At 38.0% G+C, this 11,013-nt stretch overlaps 1 protein-coding gene across 1 annotated transcript; it reads left to right on the plus strand.

Moving 5' to 3' along the window:
• The first annotated feature begins 294 nt into the window (after window positions 1-294).
• On the plus strand, window positions 295-8,062 carry LOC131367142 (uncharacterized). The gene is made up of 21 exons (XM_058412404.1): window positions 295-418; window positions 505-746; window positions 849-997; window positions 1,146-1,274; window positions 1,372-1,533; window positions 1,609-1,735; window positions 1,832-1,965; window positions 2,054-2,207; window positions 2,291-2,394; window positions 2,481-2,568; window positions 3,991-4,144; window positions 5,674-5,790; window positions 5,903-6,144; window positions 6,247-6,395; window positions 6,544-6,672; window positions 6,771-6,932; window positions 7,013-7,127; window positions 7,218-7,351; window positions 7,440-7,593; window positions 7,679-7,782; window positions 7,869-8,062. The coding sequence occupies exons 1-21, from the start codon at window positions 314-316 to the stop codon at window positions 7,961-7,963; spliced, it is 2,949 nt and encodes a 982-aa protein (XP_058268387.1). The 5' UTR covers window positions 295-313; the 3' UTR covers window positions 7,964-8,062.
• The last annotated feature ends 2,951 nt before the right edge of the window (window positions 8,063-11,013 follow it).

The following is an 11,013-nucleotide window of genomic DNA, read 5'->3' on the forward strand; positions in this document are numbered from 1 at the left end:
ATTATAACATACAACTGTTGTACAATTTTTTTTTAGCAACACAGATGATCTCACATCCAAACCCATTTTTCCAAAATATCTTTTAACTATACAACATTTGTGAAATGAAATGTTTTGTCCAGGTATTATAAGCTCCAACCAGTGGAAATTAACAATATGTAGTCATCCATAATTTCCTTCCTTATCTTATGTCACCTTATTCTGACTCATATCTTTTTCTGACTCATGATGTTGCTCAATACACAATTCCTTTTCCTATATATAAGCAGGTGCTGGAGCCCAAACCACATCAGTCTCTTGAAAGAGAAGCAAGATGAAGGCTTCCTACCAGTTGTGTGTCCTCATTGGCCTGGTGTTCAGGGTCCACTCAGGTCCTGTACCACCATCTGTTGTTAAGGATGATGAAGAGTTTGCAAAGGTAAGCGTGGCATTGTATTCTGCAACTTACAATTACACAGGATTTTATTTAGCCCGGTTCTGAAAGTTTTATTTCTATTTAACCAGAATTACCTGAAGAAACTGTACAACATGCAAGATGAGAACAAACCATCTTTGGGGCGCAAGGTCAGTGAGATGAGCTTGAAGCTCAGTGAGATGCAGCAGTTTTTCAAGTTAAAGGTGACAGGAACTCTGGACGCTGAAACGCTGGAGATGATGAAGAAGCCCCGCTGTGGTGTTCCAGATGTTTCTTCATACAGGGCCAGAGCTTTTCCTAACAAATGGTCTAAAAACAGCTTGACCTACAGGTACCTAAGCAGTGTAGTTTATTAAGTTAAACCATTCTGTGGTCATGAAACAATCAGGTGAATAGATTTAATAAGTTACAATTCATTATTTTTATTGTACAGAATTGAGAATTACACTCCTGACATGTCTAAGGCTGAAGTGGACGACTCTATCGAGAGAGCGCTGCAAGTCTGGGCTCGGGTCACTCCACTGAAGTTTACTCGCATCTACGATGGTGTAGCCGACATCATGATCTCTTTTGCTGTCGGAGGTCAGTCTCCTACTTTACTTAGAGTCCTGTCTTGAAAAGTATTTCCTGCAGAATATTGCAGAATATTTCATTAAAAAATATTTTGGTACTAAACAAAATGGCACTTTTTGCCATAATAAACATAGAAATTGTAATTTTCCATTTCCAGATCACCGTGATGGATCTCCATTTGATGGACCTAATGGTATCTTGGCTCATGCATTTTTCCCTTCCCCTGGCATCGGTGGAGACGCCCATTTTGATGATGACGAGACCTTCACCTTCAAATCTTCGCGGGGTGATTATGCTTCATGTTTTGTCAAAAAAAAAACAAAAAAAAACATACACAATCCAATATGAACTATGCATCATAAACAACATGTATTCTTCCATAGGATACAACCTGTTCATCGTGGCTGCTCATGAATTTGGACACTCTTTGGGCCTTGACCATTCTAATGTTCCTGGTGCTCTGATGTATCCAACATACAGCTACAGCCCTCCTGACACGTTTGTTCTGCCCAGAGATGATGTTAATAGAATTCAGTCTCTGTATGGTATGTTTCGGTAATACTTCAGGAAAAGCTTTTGGTGATTTCCCCAGCATGTTATTAACAAAATCACTTCAACAGGATCAAGTACTGTCAATCCTGATAAGCCTGACCCTGAACCACCAGTCAACCCTAATGCCTGTGACCCCAATCTGGTCCTGGATGCTGTTACAACCCTGCGTGGAGAGAAGCTCTTCTTCAAGAACAGGTATATATGGACCTTGAAGTAACATTAAGCTCATTAACCTATTTCTAATCCATTTTTGAGATGTCTGACCATCTAATACTGATTTCTGTTCTTCAGGTTCTTCTGGCGCAGCCACCCACAGCTTACCACCACCGATCAATATCTGATCAAGTTCTTCTGGCCTGATCTTCCAAATAATATTGATGCTGCTTTTGAGTATACATCAGCTGATTTGGTGTACATCATTAAAGGTAAAACAAAGCTTTCCAATGCAAACAAAACAAGGTTACTAGCGGTATTAGATATGAGTTAGTGTTAACTTGTGCTTATGATCTTTAGGTCAGAAGGTCTGGGCTCTCCGTGGTTATGACATTGTGAAAAGCATGAGTCTCAGTGCCTTGGGCTTGCCAGCAGCAGTGAAGCAGATCGACGCTGCCCTTTATGATGAATATTCCAGAAAGGTGCTGTTTTTTGTTGGCAGGTCATACTACAGGTAACTCTTATTGTCTCGTTATCAAGCCATCAAATAAATACTTTCCCCTTTTCAACATGTTAAATAGTATTTTTTTTTTCCAGCTATGACATGAACAGGAAGGCAATGGACAGAGGCTACCCGAAATTAGTGACAACAAGCTTCCCAGAAATGACGAAAAACGTTACTGCAGCTTTTCAGGAACATGGTCAGTATTTTAAAATATATTTAAAAACTCCTAAGTAATAAGAGTCATCAACTTTAACTAAAGTGACACATTATATGTTTTTTCAGGTTATTACTATCTCTTCAGTGGGTCAGAGGTTTTCCAGTTTAATAACGGAAGGCTGGTGAAGGTGCTGAAAAGCAACCACTTCTTGCAGTGCTAGTTATTTATATACGCTGCCTCATGGACAGCAGGAAGAATCATTTGTAAAGTAAATTATAAAATCATGTACATAGCAATATATTTTGTGTATTATTAACTTATTTATCATTGAACACAATCATCATAACTTCTTGTCATGTTGTGCTTGTGCCATGTTATATTGTGTATCATTGTCTGAGTTGTGTTTTTAAAATAAAACGTTATTGGAATTTTAGTCTACTGTGATGCTGCTATATCAGCCAGATACTATATCTTAACATGTTTTTAAAATTGGAATTCAAGCCATGATAAAATCCTTCAACAACAGAACAACAAGGTTTTTACTTTTCTTTAGTAGCGTCAGTAACTGCTTGTGAGACAATTAACAATGGAAACAAATAGAGTTTACAATTTCTTCAGTATCCAGAAAAATGCAACTCATTCAAGCGAACATCTGTACCTGAGCTTGCACTCATTTTGTCATGGTTTTTTTTAAACAGTTATTTATCCAAGTCCAATCATAATTCATAGTTTTAAGATATAAATGACAGAGCAGGAGTGAAAATAAGACTCCAGTTAGAGCAAAATGCAAGGATCCAAATATAAATACATAATATATACACACAATATAAAGGATAATGATAAGTGGAGGAGAAAAAGCTACATACTAGTTCCAGCATGTCTCACCTGAAGCTGATCTCTGTGAAATTGTCCTGTAAACTTAGCTGTCTAGTTCAGCTTTTAGCATACCCAAAGATTAAATTTGGAACAATTATGTTTGGTACATTGGGGCAGTGGTATTCAACATGGTAATATTTGAGACAGTGATATTTGGGATGATGGGACTTGGGAGTTGTATTTGGTATACTGGGATAGTAGCACCTGAGATAGTGATATTTGTAAAAGTGATATTTTGGAAAGTGGTATTTGGGACATTGTTATTTGAGATCATGTTATTGACACAATAGTATTTGACAGTATACTGCCACTGAAGACATGGTGTTATTTCATCACATTGTCTTAACTAACGATTTCTAGGACATGGCTTAACTGACTTCTGCTTCAGACAAGACAAAATGACAAAAGTTATCATGATTTAACAACAAAAAAATAACACAAATATACTTAAAACGGTACATATAAAAAATTATCAAAATTATTTGTAAATAGAATTCTACATAATATGCAAAGAAACTGCCTTGTATGTAAATGTTCATGTGGGTGAACTTAGTCAAGGGCCCAGTGATGGCAGCTTGGTGGTGCTGGGATTTGAACCCCAACCAGTCAGTGAAATATAACATGAGCTAAACAAACATTCAAAACTATTCAAATCAGAATATATAAACAAAACAAAATATTAAAAAAAAAAACACACAAATGAAAGTATGAATTTGATCATTAATAATAAAAAACTGATTGCTTTTGTATATGTAACAGCACCCCCTGCACTTCCCCCTCCAACCCACCAGAGAGAGCCATCATTGGGATATTGAACCACCTGACCCGCCCAGTTCACTTCCAGGTTCATACAACCATCCACATCCTTTTCTTTGCTGAGAAAAAAGACTACCAAGGCCTAAACACCATCACTGTCCGGTAACCTTACCCACTGTCGCTGGTCCCCCCAGCCCTGGAACAGCTCAGAGAGCCATGGATCTTTACTAAACTGGACTTTAGGACTGCATATATCTCATACGAATACATGAGGGGAAGAGTGGAAGATGCTGTTCATTACCTCGAGGGGTCACTCTGAATGCCTAGTCATACTGTATGGACTGACCAGTGCTCCCTCTGTGTTTCAAGCCTTTGTGCCTTTGTTAATTCTGCACCAAGCAAGATGGGCTAGATATCCTGCCAAAATATCACAAGTGAATGATGATGAAATGCTGCGGAAGGTTTTTGGAGAAGGAAAATACATTGCTTCATATCCAGGGTCTCACTTTTTCACCATAGGGATTGTTTGCATAATTTAACTGAGAAATATTAACAGATATAGTTGGTCAAGCATTGTGAAGCAATATAATACAGTATTGCTATGTAGCATGGTAATAAGAATCACCTGGTGAAGCAGTGGTTTGTGTCTTTTACACTAAAGATAAATGGATAAATGAAAACCTGGTGGTAGTACTTAGAATGTTATGTATTATGCTAAAGAATGATTGCATTTGCCTACAACTGAATTTGCACTTGAACTGGTGGTCAGTGCAGCTGAATGCAGTTCCTTCAGTACTTTTGTCTGGTACATAAGGTGAAACAAAACAACACTATTTCCATGACGGTGATGTAGCTGCTAGATAAAGTCGTGAGCTATTAAAAAAATGTGAGGGTGACATTGAGACTTAAAGGCAAAATATGGTACTGCCATAATCCACTTGGCCAAGAAAAAACAATGTTAGAGCAAACCTGAAGTGAACAATTAGCTCAATCAAGTGTTAAGCTCTATTGTAAAATGTTTTGTTTAATCCAATTTGTAAGCATAGAAATGTTAACTATATATTGGCACAAAGTAGCTTAACAAAAATCCAGATGTAGATTCACAATAAGCAAACTAGTTGCAAGGAAAAACTGTCTCAAATGGCAATGAGCTGGAGCCAAGTTACAGTTAAGTGCAGAAAACCAAAGAAGCAAAAGGATCAGGGCTGGAGTACAGCAAAAGGATAAATGCAGCAAGTCAAAAGGGTGAAAGTGGCCACAGCAGGAGAAGTGTTCCAGCACCACACTGGTAAACGTGAAAGATAGAACATAGTATTAGGTATTATACAAACATGCAAGGCTTAAAAGGATGATCAAATCAGAGCAGATCGGATGCGAATTAAATTGGCTCTGGACCAAGCAAGAGCTTTTGTCAACAACACTTTTTAGTCCCTCTCAGGAAATACTGTGACCTACATAGAGAAGAAAGATGTGACACTAAACCTGCTTAAAAAAAAAAGCCTAATTGCTTTTTAAAAAGCCTTATTGCTTTAGGCTGTGTTTAGGGAAATTCAGGATATGTAGTCATTCTTGATTACCTACGTCTGTGGTCTTGTGTATGTGTAATGACGTAGATTGTTGAGCAATATCCCCAATTTTTTTTCTATAAAAGCTCGGACCAAAGCCCAGACTACATCAGTTTGTTAGAAGGGAAGCAAGATGAAGACTTACTATCAGTTGTGCATCCTGGTTGCCATGGTGTTCAGGGTTCGCTCAGACCCAGTACCACTGACTAATGACTCGAATGATGAAGAGTTTGCAAAGGTAAGAATGGCATTGCATGACTGTGCAACTTGAATTTTTTCTTGTTTTAATATTCTTTTATTTGACATTTTATCTAGCTAGATTTCTAACTTCACATTTTCCATTTAACCAGAATTACTTGAAGAAACTGTACAACATGCAAGATGAGAACAAACCATCTTTGGGGCGCAAGGTCAGTGAGATGAGCTTGAAGCTCAGTGAGATGCAGCAGTTTTTCAAGTTAAATGTGACAGGAACTCTGGACGCTGAAACGCTGGAGATGATGAAGAAGCCCCGCTGTGGTGTTCCAGATGTTTCTTCATACAGGGCCAGAGCTTTTTCTAACAAATGGTCTAAAAACAGCTTGACCTACAGGTACCTAAGCAGTGTAGTTTATTAAGTTAAACCATTCTGTGGTCATGAAACAATCAGGTGAATAGATTTAATAAGTTACAATTCGTTATTTTTATTGTACAGAATTGAGAATTACACTCCTGACATGTCTAAGGCTGAAGTGGACGACTCTATCAAGAGAGCGCTGCAAGTCTGGGCTCGGGTCACTCCACTGAAGTTTACTCGCATCTACAGTGGTGTAGCCGACATCATGATCTCTTTTGCTGTCGGAGGTCAGTCTCCTACTTTACTTAGAGTCCTGTCTTGAAAAGTCTTTCCTGCAGAATATTGCAGAATATTTCATTAAAGAATATTTTGGTACTAAACAAAATGGCACTTTTTGCCATAATAAACATAGAAATTGTAATTTTCCATTTCCAGATCACCGTGATGGATCTCCATTTGATGGACCTAATGGTATCTTGGCTCATGCATTTTTCCCTTCCCCTGGCATCGGTGGAGACGCCCATTTTGATGATGATGAGACCTTCACCTTCAAATCTTCGCGGGGTGATTATGCTTCATGTTTTGTAAAAAAACAAACAAAAAAAAAACATACACAATCCAATATGAACTATGCATCATAAACAACATGTATTCTTCCATAGGATACAACCTGTTCATCGTGGCTGCTCATGAATTTGGACACTCTTTGGGCCTTGACCATTCTAATGTTCCTGGTGCTCTGATGTATCCAACATACAGCTATAGCCCTCCTGACACGTTTGTTCTGCCCAGAGATGATGTTAATAGAATTCAGTCTCTGTATGGTATGTTTCGGTAATACTTCAGGAAAAGCTTTTGGTGATTTCCCCAGCATGTTATTAACAAAGTAAAATCACATCAACAGGATCAAGTACTGTCAATCCCGATAAGCCTGACCCTGAACCACCAGTCAACCCTAATGCCTGTGTCCCGGATGCTGTTACAACCCTGCATGGAGAAAAGCTCTTCTTCAAGAACAGGTACACATGGACCCCAAAGTTACCTCATTAACCTATTTCTAATCCATGTTTGAGATGTCTGACCATCTAATACTAGTTTCTGTTCTTCAGGTTCCTCTGGCGCAGCCACCCACAGCTTACCACAACCACAAAATATCCGATCAAGCGTTTCTGGCGCAATATTCCAGATAATATTGATGCTGCTTTTGAGTATACATCAGCTGATTTGGTGTACATCATTAAAGGTAAAACAAAGCTTTCCAATGCAAACAATACCGGTTTACTAGCGGTATTAGATATGAGTTAGTGTTAACTTGTGCTTATGATTTTCAGGTCAGAAGGTCTGGGCTGTTCGCAGTTTCAAGGTTGTGAAAAGCATGAGTCTCAGTGCCTTGGGCTTGCCAGCAGCAGTGAAGCAGATCGACGCTGCCCTTTATGATGAATTTTCCAGAAAGGTGCTGTTTTTTGTTGGCAGGTCATACTACAGGTAACTCTTATTGTCTCGCTATATTAAAGCCATCAAATAAATACTTTCCCCATTTCAACATGTTAAGTAGTATTTTTTTTTCCAGCTACGACGTGAACAGGAAGGTGATGGACAGAGGCTACCCGAAATTAGTGACAACAAGCTTCCCAGAAGTGACCAAAAAAGTTACTGCAGCTTTTCAGGAACATGGTCAGTATTTTAAAATATATTTCCAAACTCCTAAGTAATAAGAGTCATCAACTTTAACTAAAGTGACACATTATATGTTTTTTTAGGTTATTACCATCTCTTCAGTGGGTCAGAGGTTTTCCAGTATAATAACGGAAGGCTGGTGAAGGTGCTGAAAAGCAACCACTTCTTGCAGTGCTAGTTATTTATACACACTGCCTTATGGACAGCTGGAAGAATCATTTGTAAAGTGTATTGTGTGAGTTGTGTTTTTGAAATAAAACATGTTATTGGAATTTCAGGCTATTGTGATGTTGGTATATTAGCCAGATACTATATCTAAATGTATTTTCAAATTGCAAATTAAAGACACCAAACAAACATAGAAAAATCTTCCAACAACATCAAAACAATAAAGCTTTTATTGTCATTAGCGGATCTAAAATTCTGGTGAGACAGTGAACCATAGTAAAAATAGAGCTTGCAATCACTTAGGCATCCATGAATATGCGGCTCGAAACATCCCTTCTTGACCTGTCACTCAAAAATGACACAATCCAGATATAAATACACAATATCTACACAATATACACCATATAAAGGATAGCTTACATATGTGGAGGAGGAAAAATATTTAAATGACAACTTTGTTTTTGAATTATTTGGGATTTGGAGCATTTGTATTTGGTACATTGGGCCAGTGGTATTCAACATGGTGATACTTGGAACAGTGATATTTGGGAATGTGGTATTTAGTTCACTAGTATTTGGGACAGTGGGATTTGAGATGGTGGCATTTGGAACAGTCGTATTTGTGACAGTGGGATTTGGGACATTGGGACTGTGGGTTTTGAGATGGTGATAATTTGAATAGTAATATTTCGGACAGTGATATCTGAGATGGTAGTATTGAAGCTGTTTATGTTTGGGGTGATGGGATTTGGGACAGTTACAATTGGCACTTTGGGTTCAGTGGTATTCACCAGGGTGATACCTGGAACAGTGATATTTGGGAATGTGGTATTTAGGTCACTAGTATTTGGGACAGTGGGAATTGAGGTGGTGGCATTTGGAACAGTTGTATTTGGGACATTGTTACAGTGGGATTTTAGATGGTGATAATTGGAATGGTAATATCTGGGACAGTGATAACTGAGATGGTTGTATTGGAGATGTTGATATTTTGGACAGTGATGTTTGGGATGATGGGATTTGGGACAGTTGTATTTGGTACATTATGATAGTAGCACCTGAGTGGTATTTATCAATATCCTGTCACTGAAGACATGATGTTAATCATCACATTGTCTTAACTAAAGATTTATAGGATATGGCTCAACTGATGTCTGCTCCAGACAAGGCAAAATAACAATAGTTAACAAAAGTTATAAGTTACCATGATTTAACAGCAACAGCAACAACAACAACAACAACAACAAATAAGTATATATTATAATGAGTATAAAATGTACTTAAAACAATGCATTTTTAAAAATCATGTAGAATTCTATACATGAATAGAATTCTACATAAAAGGCAAATATACTGTCTAATGGACTGTGTAAATCTCATTAGAGCATTAGAATAAACACAATAAGATCATAAAAAAATCAATAAAAAAGATATTTGCAATAATGTATTATCAAACATTTAAAAAAACTGAACAGAATAAAAATATTCATTAAGAAAAACATTTAAAACTATGAATTTGCCCATTAAAATAAAAAATATATATTTCTTTTGTATAAGGATGGGTACTACTTTTATGTACAAAGTAATATTTATTACCTTCATGATTTAAAGCTTTTAAATGGGAGAAAAGTAAATGTCTGCTTATAACCACCAGGAGAGGGTGCTGTCTTACAACACTTACTGGTTTAAATCACATCTTCTGTTTAAATGAAACACATCAGCAGTGACATGTCCTGATCCTCATCAGCTGTTTAAATTCAGACAAACCAGTCTGTGTTGGTTAGACCCTGCCTTGCATGCTGGTTGAACATACTCCATGGATCACACCTTCTGAAATACAGCCATCTAGAAGCTTCTCTCTCTGGTTAGACTCTGCTTTGCATCTCAGTTGAACATACTTCAGGGATCACACCTTCTAAGGTATGGACATGGTGGCTCAGTGGTCAAGGCACTGGGTCACTGATCAGAAGGTTGAGGTTCAAGCCACCAAGCTATCAATGTTGGGCCCTTAACCCTGCTTGGTTAAGGCTCTGGGTTGTTGATAGGAGGCTTGTGGTTCATAGCTGATAAAGGACCCCTACCCAACTTCCTCAGCTTCTTCTTTTAATGCCTCTTCTCATGTAGACTGTGGATTCAGGTGAAGCAGGTGCCTGCAAATCCCATGCAGCTGATCTCAACCAAGTCACACTGGGTTCTCCGCTTGATTCAGCAGCCCTGCTCCACAAGGTCCTCAAAATTCTTGTTGGCATCTTCCACTCTCAGAATCCCACTTAGATATGGAAAGAACAAGCAGAACCTCTTCATGCTAAAAGGAAATTTAAAGAGACTGTGCAAAACCAGATTATCTCCACTTCTTCAAATTTACTAACCTTAACATTGCATAATATTGTCTGTACAGTTTAGATCAGTAGATTGTGCTGTTGTATGTCTCAAAGGTGCTAGACATTCTGCCAAAATATCATGTGAATAATGATGAAATGCTGCTGAATGTTTTTGAAGAAGGAAAAGACATTGCTTCATTTCCAGGGTCTTGTTTTCTCACCACAGTTATAGTTTGCATAATTTAACTGAGAATTATTAAGAAAGATAGTTGGTTAGACATTGTGAAATAATAGAATACAGTATTGATATGTAACGGTAACAGGAACCACCTGGTGAAGCAGTGGTTTGTGTCTTTCACACTAAAGAGGTGAAAGGGCTCTCCTGTAAGGAAGTAATTCAGGGCTTGTAACATGATGTGAGCACCACCTGCTAAATTACTCTGTATAAATAAAAACCCAGACAATGGAGAAGAAACTGGCGAAGAATCTGGCGAAATCATCCGACACCAGAGCATAAGATATAGATACAAACTGTTTTTTTGGAACCCAGGTGAGGTTTTCCACAACAGCAGGAACCAATTTCTAACGTGCAGAGCATCAAAGAAGCACAAGGATCAGGGCTAAAGAGCAGAAAAAGGATCAATACAACAAGTCAAAGGCTGAAAGCAGCCACAGCTAGAAACGTATTGTGACCTATGGTAGCAAACCCTGCACTGAGAAGAAAGATGTAACACTTAAT

Source organism: Hemibagrus wyckioides, linkage group LG16 (assembly GCF_019097595.1).
Source record: "Hemibagrus wyckioides isolate EC202008001 linkage group LG16, SWU_Hwy_1.0, whole genome shotgun sequence".
In the NCBI taxonomy this organism is placed as follows: Eukaryota; Metazoa; Chordata; class Actinopteri; order Siluriformes; family Bagridae; genus Hemibagrus; species Hemibagrus wyckioides.

Coding starts and splice junctions, on each gene's coding strand:
- LOC131367142 (XM_058412404.1), top strand. CDS start 314: ATGAAGGCTTCCTACCAGTTGTGTGTCCTCATTGGCCTGGTGTTCAGG. Junction 747..848: donor AAAAACAGCTTGACCTACAG/GTACCTAAGCAG, acceptor TTTATTGTACAG/AATTGAGAATTACACTCCTG. Junction 1,966..2,053: donor TTTGGTGTACATCATTAAAG/GTAAAACAAAGC, acceptor TATGATCTTTAG/GTCAGAAGGTCTGGGCTCTC.